The sequence below is a fragment of the Plodia interpunctella genome, chromosome 11, assembly GCF_027563975.2.
Source record: "Plodia interpunctella isolate USDA-ARS_2022_Savannah chromosome 11, ilPloInte3.2, whole genome shotgun sequence".
Classification (NCBI taxonomy): domain Eukaryota; kingdom Metazoa; phylum Arthropoda; class Insecta; order Lepidoptera; family Pyralidae; genus Plodia; species Plodia interpunctella.
Window position 1 is genome coordinate 9,731,675 of NC_071304.1, and position 14,640 is coordinate 9,746,314.

General features: G+C 33.7%; 2 protein-coding genes across 4 annotated transcripts in view; both read right to left on the reverse strand.

The window, feature by feature from the left end:
• The window catches only part of LOC128673481 (uncharacterized), a 65,254-nt gene that overhangs the window by 19,187 nt on the left and 31,427 nt on the right, over window positions 1-14,640 (reverse strand). The window lies entirely within an intron of this gene.
• The window catches only part of LOC128673480 (uncharacterized protein), a 44,966-nt gene continuing 31,299 nt past the window's right edge, over window positions 974-14,640 (reverse strand). Inside the window, exon 2 of the mRNA XM_053751345.1 lies at window positions 974-9,202. Within this exon, the coding sequence (XP_053607320.1) occupies window positions 8,386-9,201 (816 nt within the window). The 5' untranslated portion in view covers window position 9,202 and the 3' untranslated portion in view covers window positions 974-8,385. The remainder of the gene's footprint in view (window positions 9,203-14,640) is intronic.

Sequence of the window (14,640 nt, forward strand, 5' to 3'; positions counted from 1 at the left end):
ACAGGTATGAATTGTAGTTTCGTTCGTATGCGTGAGAGATATCTTGAGGACAAAATATATGTATGGTGAGAGCAACACTGCTTTTGAATAAATTTGGAAAACATTTTTTTCAAATGTTCCTTTAAATTCATTATTCTAATTCACAACTTTTCATTTTGTATAATTTCTCGTGTACATATTTTGTGATCAAGCATATCTTTATCTGTTGTATCTTCTACGTTTATCTACGGCAGCGGGTCATATTGCTGGCAAATGTTGTGCTCGCTATAGATAATATATAGCCTATAGCAATCTTGGATAATATACCTTTCCAATGGTGAAAGAATTTTTGAAATCGGTTCGGTAGTTTAAGAAATTACCCGCTTTAAACATACAAAATAAATACTCACAAACTCACAAACGCTTACCTCTTTATAATAATAGTATAGATAAATACTGTAAGGTTATATTAAATAAATAAATAAATATATGACTTTATCTTTATGCCCCGCGCAGACCATTAAACTAGAGATTTCTGTTCTTTAGGAAATGACGTAACAACCAGAACTATAGGAATATATGTTTCACCTATCAGCTGAAGTGGCCTTCGATCTATTGGAATATTCTATAGAAATAACTACCATTTATGTAAAAACAAGCGACCCGACCCATCTTAGCACGATCTACGTTGCCAAAGACATGCAATCCAAAGTAGACCTACCTTATTATATGTACATCTGTTGTCATGTACTTTTCCGTACGAAGCAAAGAAGAGAAATAGCGGGCCCTGGGCTCCGACGCTTTACGGCTAAGAAAGTACCGGGAAGATCATGAGAGATAGACTTTCAAATTCAAAATTCAAAATTCAAAATTCAAATACAAATCATTTATTCAGAAATTAGACCTTCACAGGCACTTTTTCTCGTCAATCTTTATATTTATAGTTATTTCTCACAAGCTACAAACTACTGGCTACTGAAATAAAACACAAATCGATTGTTATTATTTAATTAATTAATAAAGTGTAATAAATCGAGTGAAACAATAGAATGTAGGTATGCCAAATGTGAGATGACGTGATGCGATATAAAAAATGACGTGACTCGTGAGATAATATTATCACGTCCTTTTGACATTATTAGAACTGAAGAGATAGATGAACAATTGAGACAAAAGATTTTTGTAAACGGCTTCAGGAATTAGGGTTTTTCTTTTACGATTGATAGAGATTTAAATAATAAAAACGAAATTAAAAATGTATTAAACCGGAATTTGTTTCCGGAATTCTTATTTCTGAAAAGGAGCTGACGGTTTCCAAACGGATGAACACACATTTTCCAAACATAGTTAAGAACACTCGATTATTTTTCAAATGAAAAAAGCTAGATTAAAATCAGCCACAGATACACAGACAACTACCCACCCCGCTTCCTGTCGACGGGGGTTAAAAATCGTCTCATATTAAATGAATAAATTAAGTAATCTCTATATCCCTGTTCCATATAAAAAAAAAATCACTAACTTTTAAAAAATGTATACAAAGTTAATGAAAAATTACATCACTTGTTTTGTACGCTGTTCGTATCCCAATGCATAAATGACATGACCATATCATCCCACGAATAACGTCTGTTTGTCCCTAAAAATTACAAAACTTTTTAATATATTATTAATTATAATAACCTGATAATGTGCTAAAATTATTATAAACAAGATTAATTTGCAATTTTCTGTAATTTATTAATTGAGATGTTGAAATTTCGATTATTAATTACAGTACCAAATAATTTACCATAAAATCTTGTACTTGAGCACAAGTGATCTAAATATCTTTTGCAAAAAATGAGATTTTTTCAGAAGTAGTACATTTTTACTTTGATGAATCAATATTGAAATAAATAATATTTGTACTTATGAAATCGCGAATATGAATTTGTACAAATTGTTCCAAATAATTAATTTTCTGCACGATTTTACCCAATTTACATATTCTAAAATATATTTAAAAAAAAGATTTGCTTTCAGAGAAGTTATACTTAAATACGCATTTAAAATTAGACCAAAATTTAATAAATTATATCACAATATTTAGTTTTTGAGAATTAGTTTTATTTTTCTTCAATTAAATTTAAGTATAACGTCTCTGATGGCAGTACGTGTGAAGCCTCTCGTACACTCTCGTCGAGACATTATTGATTATCAACCTTACAAATATTCCTACAAAGTAAATAGTAAAAGAAAAAGATAAAAGACATGTACAAATTCACATAACAAAAACATTTTGCAAGACAAAACTTTGTTTGTTGTGCTGTGAAACGATTCACAGCACAAATCACAAATTTTTTTCTTTGTTACGATAGAGATGATCAGAGATAATAAAAAGTAATTCAAGTAAATTTAGACATGGCAAGGGGAACGTGCTTGAAAATTAATATAAAGCCCGTTTCACAATAGTTTTACCCAATATTGCCTCTCGAGAGTGTACAATTGCGCCTTTTTTAAATAAAACAACACGATTACATAAAATTACACTTAAAATTATAGCACGTTTACATTAATGTGCATTGCGATAGAGTGAATATTATTAAAATGCGCAAAAGCGTTCAAAAAAATGTTTTCACGACACCAAAACTCCATAAAAATGACACTAAAGCACCCGCTCTTTGTATGACAAAATCCAGAAATGTTACAATACTTATATATTTATTTAATATAGTATACATATAATAGTTTAACTTTTAGTGGAGAAGAATTGAAATATGCTTAACTTCTCTATTAAAAGTTAAATTCGTTCTCATTTGATTTTCAAAATTAAATTTTATCAATAAAAATCATCTGTCCAGGTTGAAATGAAATACATATCCATTCATAATTGTATTATAAATACGAAAGTCTTTTTGTCTGTCACGTATTCAAGACTAAACCGCTCAACCGATTTTGATGAAATTTGGTGTGTGTGTGATAGTCAAAGACCCCCGTTCAAACATGGGCTACTTTTGTTCTAAAAATCGACTTCCAAGCGACTATCATGGGGGTGAAACTTTGAATGAAAATCATAACTATTTCTCTCTCTCGCAGAGAAATTCACGCGGGCGAAGCCGCGGGCAAAAGCTAGTATTTTATACAAACGAAGTTACAATCACAAAAGAGTTCGCTTATAGAATATATCCGAGGTAACGTTTACCACTCCGGAATAGGTGTGTATTTTGTAACAGCCTGCAAAATATTTCTTCCACGTAATTTTCATTCAGTTGTGACATGATACAATAAATATTAGTAGTTACTTACTACTTTTAGGTTATGCTTTAATACCACCTATATAGAAATTGTCTTACAATGTGCGGGGGCTAACAACTTGAGCTCACAACACCAAAACCTTAATTAAACATTCTACAGACAAAATAAATATACCAAAGGATTTTTATAATCACAGGAATTTGAGTCTGAAGCTTTGGCTTTGCGCTGGCGATTCTTCGACTATTACGTTGGCAACATTGATTTAATTGTCACATTACTCCCAAATAAATTATGACTGAAGTGGTATGTTTTAAAAGGAAGAATTTATTACAGCCGTATGACCGAATTTCACATAATTAATCATGTTTTTTATGTAAATAATTTGCGCAATTAAATATTAATGTATTGTTACCACATTTTAGCCTATTATACATTTTATCATGTGCTTCGACTGATTAATTATTAATTAACATCAAATATTATAACATAGGTAGTGGAAAATCCTATTACCTTCAAATATTATGTTATAAATTGCCATTTACCTCTTCAATCACAATTTATTACAAAAATTCACGACCTTGTATAGTTTTTGAGGATCGCAAGTTTGACAGTTTCGACATTATACCTATAAATAGATTTGAAATCAAATTTATTTTATTCCCGATAAATGATCTTATATTTATGAAAAATATCAGCACAATAGTAAATCGTGCCACGCCCAAGTGATTAAAATAAATAGTTTAAAGATTCTGTTAAATTGAAAAACGTACGGTAACGCATTTTCTTACTGAATATCAGGTAAATTTGAAATAAATTGATTATTCATAATATAAAATTGTTTTTGTAACGTAACATTCAGTTTTATTTAGTATAGGGCGGGCACCATGTTTATTATAAAATAAAATCAATGATTTATATACAGATGTCACTTACAGCGATAGTATCAATACTAACACTACACATATGTATAAAAGTAGTATAGGCACAAGACATTTCATAATTAAAGTGTGCATACATCTATGATTTGCGCTATGTCGGGTGCAAATAAATCAGTGAGATACTTTATATATATTCCGTAGTTAGAACACAATTATCTAATATCAAATTATGTTGATAAGCTGTAAAATTGTTTTCAAACAAATATATTTACCAAGTAAGTACCCTTGTTGACCTTACTAAAGGAATTTTTAAAAACGAATTTTATTATTTTTAAACCTGTTACCTTGATGTGTGTATATAAAGTACCTCATTTTATAATTATTCAATGTACAACAAATGCAATTCCCTTAATAAATCTGAAATATTTAATAATAAATTGTATATTAATGAAATAATTTTTATTATATTGACGGTTCATAGAATTCGAGTAAAATTAAGAAATTTAATTACATTATAATAATAAGTATTTTGCTAAAATTCTAGGGATATTACAAAAACACGGAATATATCAAACTAAAAACATGCAATTCATACTATATTTTATACCTATGTTTTGTGCCGCGTCCGCTGGTACGGGGCACGTCTTGCGTAGACCGCATTACGTAGGGGAAAAAATGTCTGGCCATGCTGCTCCTGCAAGCACTCTACAGTTTGCCTCTGCTGCCTTGGCAGAATAGGCAAACTGTAGAAGTGCTTGCTGGCTAGAAGTCCGTGCGATGTGAAGACGAAAAAGTAGTAAAGCGGCCCTGAGCTCAGACGCTAATAGGAAAATACTCAGATGAAGATTCAATCGAAGTAAGTATGATCGAATTTTACAGAATCTCGACAAGGCAATTTATTTATTTTATGAGTGTTCTAAAAAACATTTCTAGCAGTTTTAGCATACATTGATTTTAGTTTAAAATATTCTGTGTTTATGTAATATACCCAAGTCTAATGCGGAATATATGTTGCTTTAGCAATCCTTGAAAACTCTGGAAACTGTGTCTTCGTAAAGTCCGCACGCCTCAATATCATTATTATTGACATATATTCTAGGTACAATGAATTACAATGATGTTTACATTCGTCTCCCACTCGATAATAAAGAGCTTAATTATTGCCAGACTCATGTCTACGCGGAAGCTATTGAGGTAGAATGTTTTCTTGTAATACATACATATTATCCCGTCTGTTTCCCATGGCGGTAGGCAGACGAGGTATTTCCACTGGCCACGATACCCACTATGATTCTTGTCATTTTTTGATTACCTTTAGTATATAATATATACAATAACCATAGATATATTTACCAGGTATTTTGCGAAAAACTTTGGGAGGGATTAACTTCGATTTGTCTTTAACGGAAACGGAATAAATTATCCCGTTTTTTTCTAAAAATCTAAAAAATAACGAGATAATTTATTTCGTTTTTTTTTTAATGAAAATTCCCAAGATTTTCTTCAAATTCCCATTATTTCAATAAACCTATGATTAACCAACCAACATAGATATACATTGTCACACCAGGTTACGGCACATAAGCATACTTCGCGCAAAATCAATATTTAACATAATATCTTGCATATAATATATATCTTTGGTTTACCAAATGTAAAATATATAATTATAGCAATACATTATCGAGTAGAAAATAACCTTTTTAAATATATACATGTGTTGAGGCCAACACAATGATTTTAGGCTCCCTTACCCTATACCCCACAGCTAGCAAGTACTAGACACCAAGGGACCGCACGTGCAGTCTGTATGTTAGGAAAATATCGTCGAAACTATCAGATAGAAAGTTGTTATATCCTTGCTTGAATATTTCTCAAATTCTTTCTCTATCTTCTTCTTCTTTCTTATAATCTTTGTGAACTATTAAAGTTCTGTGCATGTACGTTTTTGTATGTACCTATAAAAAATTTTTTATTAAAAGTTCGGACGACGGAACTCGGAAACGATTCCATATTAATATTATTAATGTGTGTGAATTATTCATATTAATGTTAGTAATATGTATGTACCCGTGTGAAGAGAGATGGAGAACGACATAGCTAGGTACTTACTGCGGGCAGAGCCGCGGTCAACTGTTAGTAGTAAGCATAGTAATGTGCATTTATATATGTCATATATTACATTAATGAAATAACAATTCTAGAAACTCATTTTTTATATTAATATTATAAAGGTAATATTATAAATTAATATTATTTGACGACCTCGGTGGCGCTGTGGTAAAGTTCTTGCCACTGGACCGAGAGGTCCCGGGTTCGATCCCCGGTCGGGTCATGATGGAAAATGATCTTTTTCTGATTGGCCCGGGTCTTGGATGTTTATCTATATATGTATATGTTATAAAATATAGTATCGTTGAGTTAGTATCCCATAATACAAGTCTCGAACTTACTTTGGGGCTAGCTCAATCTGTGTGATTTGTCCTAATATATTTATTTATTTATTTATAAAGAGACATGTGAAATTTGAGAAATTTTCATTCAAAAATTGAATGTACGCTGTTATCGTAATGGAAAAAAATCATATTTTCCTAACATATGTATATAATTATCGATAAAATTGTGCTCTTAATATAATACAAGTCGTGAAATAGTTTAATAAGGCAATGTTTATAAACAGCACTTATCCTAACCTAGACGGAAGATAGAAAGTACTGCACAAATGGAAAACTCCCATAAAATATTTCTTATATTGATATTTACAGTCGAAGTACATTAAATTTATGAAATTATTCGCATAAATATTACTTTCCGCTCTTGACGTGTACGACCCTTTTCATATTTATGTGCGTTTTTGTTCAGTATCTTAACCTTTGCTTACCTACAAAACTGTGGCTTTCGGCTTTACGTTATGAAATGTAATAGAACAACAAAAAATAAATGTTACAGATTCACATATTTTTTTCTTTAAAAGAGTAGAGAATTTAGTTAAACTACAATTTTTCTGCAGTCGACCATATCGGACGGTTGCAATTGGTTGAAAAACACTCTATATGCGTGCTATGATTTATGGGACGTTTTCCAATTATGCAATGTTAAAAAGATTAATTAATTCAAAATCACTAAGGAGAAAGTTAAGGGGTGAAATCATGACAAATTTGAGCATTATAAGCTAAGCTCGTGTTGTGTACTCGTAAGCTTACAATAATATCATATATATAATTTGTCTACCTGTCCGACTGTAAGTCACAGAAATTGATCACAGCCGCAAAGAAAATAATTGATTATAATATATATTACTAAATGATCTAAAAATAAAAATTACAATATTACAACCTTTACTTAAATAGTTACATAATAATTATGTAATAAATAATAATTTCAAACATTATTTACCCTCAAAATCGATAAATGTGATTGATTAATCATATTCAATTAGTTTATCTGATAAGTTTAGTAGAAATGGTTCAAAAATGTGAAACTATCTATTTTTAAGTAAAAAGTGAGATGCAAATAGAATTGTTCTCATCATATAATAATGTTTAGAAGTAAAATGTTATTGCCATTTATATTTTGGCACAGTTCAACAATTTTTTTTTTGAAAAATAAATCCATCAAATTTCTGATCTAAAATCTTTCTAGAAAACATGAACAAACAAAATTACAATAAACGAATCACAATACAAGTAAAGGACAAATAAATATTAATATCATATAAAAATGTACAGATATAAGAACAGTATATAACAATCAGTCTCAAGCCAATACATACGGAATGACGATTTGTAATTAATTAAATATTCGCAACGATACCCCACTTATAACTGCAACCAATAAACTAAATGAGGAATTAATAAATAGTGCTAAGGTTATAATTATAAATGGGGCAGAACTTACCGCTAAAATCTACCAAAGAGTTGGTCCATCGGTTAAAACATAAGATACAGAAGCATTTGACGAAATAATTACATTGACAGAGCCGCCATAGCTCCGAAGCCTGCTCTAATAGATAACAAAGTGGCAGAACATAGAAACGACACGCTTGAAGGCTTTAAACTTGCAGCTGTCAGTTATTCTAAAGAACAATAGGAGTTCGCTTCAGTTCAGTTAATCCTCCGTGCCGTTTGGCCCACAAAGTAACTCGACTCGGCAATTCACTCCGTATTTCAAGATTACAGCAATTCATACACTAAATTATGGAATTTGTAGCAATATCACCAAAGTAATTAGCACTTTTATAAGTTTTTTATTAAAGAATTTCGATTTAAAGAATAAATTGTGGATTCACTGTTCACATCCGAGACATGATCATGTACCGTCCATCGGAGAGCAACTCCCTCGTGTCCGAAGGTGAACCCGGACTCAAACTGGGAGCAACAGAAGGCGTGGAATACGTATCCTTGTTGAACCTCCCTAGTCGCCTATCATTCTCCGACGTTACTGATATTTCTTCCTCAACTATCTGCTCTAGCGGTGAATCTCTCAGCGTCTCCCCATTCATAGCCAGAGCATTAACAAACCCATGAGCTCGTTCTGGAGATGGCTCTCTATACGTCTCAGTAATCGTTTCCGGCAATACCTCGGCCGCTTTTGCCCGTCTAGCGTTCTTCGTATGCATTCCACCGGTTTCAGCATCCCTCTCTAATCTATGACCAGATCGAGACCTCGTCAGTTGTCTTTGGACGTAATCCTCCAAGGCGTCCTCTTCGCTTTTCGTTAAGTACTTGTGGAGGATTATTAAGAAAATGCCAATCGCCAGCGCAAAAAGTCCAGAGCAGACTAATTCATTGAACCAGCTGACTGACCCGATACTGCTCCAAGATGTGACGTCATCGGGCAGCCAGCCGGACGCGATGAGGAATAGCCCCAGAACGAGGAACACGACTCCGAGATGGAGCATGCCAACGGAGGAGACGACTTCATTGTCGGAAGTTCTTGTTTTCTTGAAGCGACGTCGTTCCAAGCTGCCAGTGGAGCAGTGTGGGGAAGTGACTCCGGATTCAGAAGACTGGAGGGAGTAGCGTCGCTCTTTGGCGCGCTGCTGTTCGGCGCGGCGCTTGCGCTCACGGCGGATGGCGAGCGCGGAGTGGAGGCCCACCGCATGCATCCTGCAAGCACGGCACGGGTGAGAGGGGGTCGCGTCGCAACCGCGGCAGCTGTCCGCGGCGGCTGCGACGCGCGCGGCGGCCGCAGGCGCGGGTACGCACGCCTGACAAGACCGTCTACCCGTGCCCGTGCCGTGCCGCGGTTTACATTCATCCAGCAAGACCCAGCATGTCAAAATGCCAAACAATGCCCGGAATATTGATAAAATTTAAAACGAATGACGCGTTAATCAATTTGGTCTTAATAAATAGATTCAATTTCATCAAGACTCGTTAGGGATTGACGAGGATTTCAGATTTCTTGTGAATAAATCCTTAAAATTAGAATTCGGAAAAATTCTCCTTTATTATGACTACGGAATTATAAGCAATCTCGTCCGTTTGATAAGGCTATATTTAATTTCCCAAGGCTAACTTTGACGAATACTGACGTCAACTGCTGGATCAATGTAATGGATTGTATGCATAACGGTAGGTCGGTACATAGACATAGGCAAAAACATAATATAAACATATAAAATGTTAGTTTGAGAGATGTTTCGAGCGAAATCTTTCGAAATCTATGTAGCCTATACCTTAGTAATTTATCTGCATATGAAGAATTATTGGGACAACTCACGAAAAAAAACACTAGTAAACTTCTACCAGTGTGCATGTTCTTCACGATGTTTTCCTTCACCGGAAGCAAGTGGTGGTCTATGGAATAGTATAATATGAAATAGTAATTTTATTATACCTACACGAGTCAGATTTATCCATATAAACTCATATGGTACGAGTTGGATTCGGCAAAGTGTGATCATAGACGAGCGTCCTAACCACTGGTCCAACACGAACGATTGGCGAAAAACCTGTATTATATCATAGGTGGCGCTAAAAAATAAACTTTGCAATAAAAACACTAGATGGCGCAGTGTGTATTTTAAATGCGCTATTTCAACTATCTAATACGATAAAAAACTGTTCCCGAGGGCATTTAAAGCGGACAAGGCCGTGGGCAAATAGGTAGTTTTATATCATTTAGTCTAGTTCTATAATATTCATAATATGATCAAATTACTACTTAATACGCACACATGCGCACGCTAACGACCCAACCTGGCGACCAATGCTGATCATACCCCAAATAAATTATGCACATCCTTTTCAATTTCCGGAGGGGAGAGAGGGAAAGATATACTGACCTCTGTATGAAAGGTCAGAGAGCGAGTGATAATATTCATACGATTTTCTGGTAGATATACATATATCTATTCAGAAAATTGGGAGGTACAAGTTCTATATATGTAGAATTTAGTTTTAGTTTCAATGGTGCAAAAATCAACCTTGATTTTAAAAAAACCCGTATCAAAATCAGCTGCGTAGTTTTAAAGATACATTAGGGACAGATAGACAGCAGGAAGCGACTTTGTTTTATATTATGTAATTATAATGATTTTGCGTATTTGTCGACGCTCTGCAATCTACACAAGGACAAGACAATACTAGCATATAGTAAAGGATTATTGTCTTGTCCTTGTGTATACATATATACAGTATAGCATACAGGTGTTTTGGATATTATGTCTGTTAATCTGTATGTGTATATATATAAAAATAAAAATACATGGTTTATATTTACACTATATAAGTTATGTTTATAAATGAGTAAATATAGAATAATTCATATTCAAATGTAAATTTCTGCTTGAAAACAAAAAATAAATAATAAAAAATATATTAGGACGAATCACACAGATTGAGCTAGCCCCACAGTAATTTCGAGACTTGTGTTATGGGATACTAACTCAACGGTACTATATTTTTAGCATATACAATAGATAAACATCCAAGATCAGGACCAATCAGAAAAAAAAACATTTTCCATCATGACCAGACCGGAGATCGAACCCGGGACCTCTCTGTTCAGAGGCCAACACTTTACCACTGCGCCACCATAACATCAAAAACATAAGAAATTGTAATTAATTAAGAACTGAAATCAATTTTATAGAATTTTAAAAAAATCCAATTGATTATTTAAAAATACTCAAAATCAAAATCAAAATCAAAATCAAATCATTTATTCAGAAATTAGGCCTTCACAGGCACTTTTTCACGTCATAATCTAAATTAAATGATACTAAGCTACAAACTACTAGCATTTCGGAACGACCACTGCTGAGAAGAAATGCCGAAAGAAACTCATTCAAACAGTGTTGGTCCCTATTATGCCAGAAGGGCTTACCATTTTTTATATATAAATTTATGTATAATTTTTTTGTTATAATTTTTTATCAGTAATATAACATTAAGTACATAATAAAGTACATGGTCAAAAGGTATACTGAAACATATTATGATTGTGATCAAGTGCTGATGAAAGGAAAATATATATATACTTATATATATATATGTATAATTAACCAAACAAAAAAAAACTTTTAATAAAAGATCGAGCTGACCAGTTCCCCCGGCAGCACCCGTTCACGAGTTGACGCGTGAGTGACATTGTGACAGAGTGACATCGCGAAGCTCAACCACAATAGAGGGAACCTCCCGACCCGATCCACGATTACTATTAAACTATATATATAAATAAATATATTAGGATAAATCACACACATTGAGCTAGCCCCAAAGTAAGTTCGAGACTTGTGTTATGGGATACTAACTCAACGATACTATATTTTATAACAAATACATATATAGATAAACATCCAAGACCCGGGCCAATCAGAAAAATATCATTTTCCATCATGACCCGACTGGGGATTGAACCCGGGACCTCTCGGTTCAGTGGCAAGAACTTTACCAATGCGCCACCGAGGTCGTCAAAAAATATATGCATGTATATCAATAAAAATTGTCCAAACTTTTGAATATTAGAGATGATAGACTTAGTGGACCATGTGCTCCGATGCTCAATGACGTGAATCTCAGTTTCGGATACAATTTTTAATTGATTTATTTATTTATTAAATACAGATTTTTATTAATTATTAGATTTTGCCCGCGGCTTCGTCTGCGTGATTTCTCACGGGAGCAGTAATTTTTCCAAGATGAATGATGATATATATATATATATATATATATATAGAAAATTTCAAGAAGAGTGGATAGAGCGTGAAGAGGTAACAAACAAACAATATTCGTTAGGATGTGAACAATTAAATAATCTAAATTATGTTAAATAACAAATTGACGATAGACACAAATTGTGATAATTACAGTTTGGTAACAGATCCCACTACAGCCCGAGCATCATTAGCGCGCTCGATCGCTTCCCTCTTATCTGACCTCTCGACTGTAGCACTTTCAAATGATACTTCTCATTTTTCCCCAATTTTCGGGTAAACTTTGGTCACTTTTGCGAAATTAGATTAAGCTAATTTATCTCCTATTTTAAAGGGTTAATAAATTTAGACAGACAAATTTTTTGACGCAATCATTATTTTTAATTTTAAGATATTTTCGACGCACAATCAACAGCACACCAAGTTACCCCGCATGAACCTCTATAGCGCGGTAATAGCGGCGAGTTTGCAATGAATTTGTGTAGGGTGATGTGCTGTTGACTGTACTATTTACAAGCCTAAAAATGAACCTTAAAATTATGAGGATTTGGCTGTGATTTTATAAGATAAATATATATAAAATATATTTATATATATAAGAGGTCAACCCTCTTCGGAAATGCTTATGCTTAACTAAAAAGCAATTCAGTTTTGTTCATAATATCAATATCAGATTTGGTAATACAAATATTTACCGACAACTCTCTCTCCCGTTTTCTCGGCTACTTCCTCAGATGTTGAGCGTCGGAGCCCAGAGTCCGATTTACCAATAACTTTCAGTATATTCGCCAACTGCAGGTGTCAGTCAGGTGTAACAGGTTGGTGGCCCACAGCCTGGCCTTGAGCCAACTGTTCATGAATTCTGATAAGCTAGTGCCGCCAAACCGTATTTGAGATAACTGTACCTCTCAGTTCCACTTTCTGTTGGTCGGAATTATTTATTAGATTGAAAAAGAAATATTAGTCTATTTTAACGTATATAATTTTAATAATATTTCACACTTTGAACCGGTATAAATCATAAATAAAATAAATATATTAGGCCAAACCGCACAGATTGAGCTAGACCCAAAGTAAGTTCGAGACTTGCGTTACGGGATACTAACTCAACGATACTATATTTTATAACAAATAAGTACATATAAACATCCAAGACCCGGGCCAATCAGAAAAAGATCATTTTCCATCTTGACACGACCGGGGATCGAACCCGGGACCACTCGGTTCAGAGGCAAGCTTTACCACTGCGCCACCGAAGTCGTCAAAACCCGAATAAACATGTTTAATTCAAAGTTGAACGAAAGACAGTATGAATTTCCCAAAGACCAAATACTATACAGATCATGGACGATTGAAACCAAATAAGATTAAGAGAGAGAGAGAGAAGAGAGTCAATCCGGATCTCCTACTCACAGTACTTAAGATCAAAGTGACAGATTGGGCCGGGCAGCGGAGAAAAGGCGGACTCAGGCCCGCCAGATACCAGAATTCCCAAGGAATGCCAAGGACGAGTGGAATTTTGAATATTTACCTGAAAATAAGAAAAAGTTCGAATTATTATCAAGAAAACGTTTATTTTTAAATATCAGTGACTAGATGTTGCCCGGGGCTTCGCTCCCGTGGGAATTTTGAGATAAAATATAGCCTATAGCAATCTTGGATAATGTACCTTTCTAATGGTGAATTGAAGTAAATACTTATTACAAATGATATCTCTTCTAGCAGACCCGTGAGGGGAGACCAGGCGTTATATAATTCCGTGGACATTTTTGATACCGACCAATTAATCACTTGGTCTATAACATATATGTTTTACAAATAAAAATGTCAAACCATTTTGTATTAATGACACATTTTAATTATAATCGCGTGATCTTAGGACAGGTATAGTTTTTGGTGTTAAATGTTGCTGGACACGCATGTATAGTAAATAACATGATATAAAGTTATAATTAATAATGATTAATATAATAATAATCTAGATCTCGATAGTGGATATTGTAAATTTTCGGGTGTAAAGTAGATTTTGGTTGTAAAGAAGTAGTACTTATTTAGTTTTAAGTTATATGCAATTAATGCACTCAGCTTAAAAAGTCTTTTAGTAGCAGTAAATTAGCAGATTCACTGAAATGTTATTAAAAAAGTTGTATTTGCAGCTATTATTTACACAATGTTGCTTTATTACAATTGAAAAGTATTGTCAACAGTAAATTAAACATCACAATTTTAAACGACAGACTATCAATGCTTTTAAATGACAGACGACCTCGGTGGCGCAGTGGTAAAGTGTTTGCCTCTGAACCGAGAGGTCCCGGGTTAGATCCCCGGTCGGGTCATGATGGAAAATGATCTTTTTCTGATTGGCCCGGGTCTTGGATGTTTATC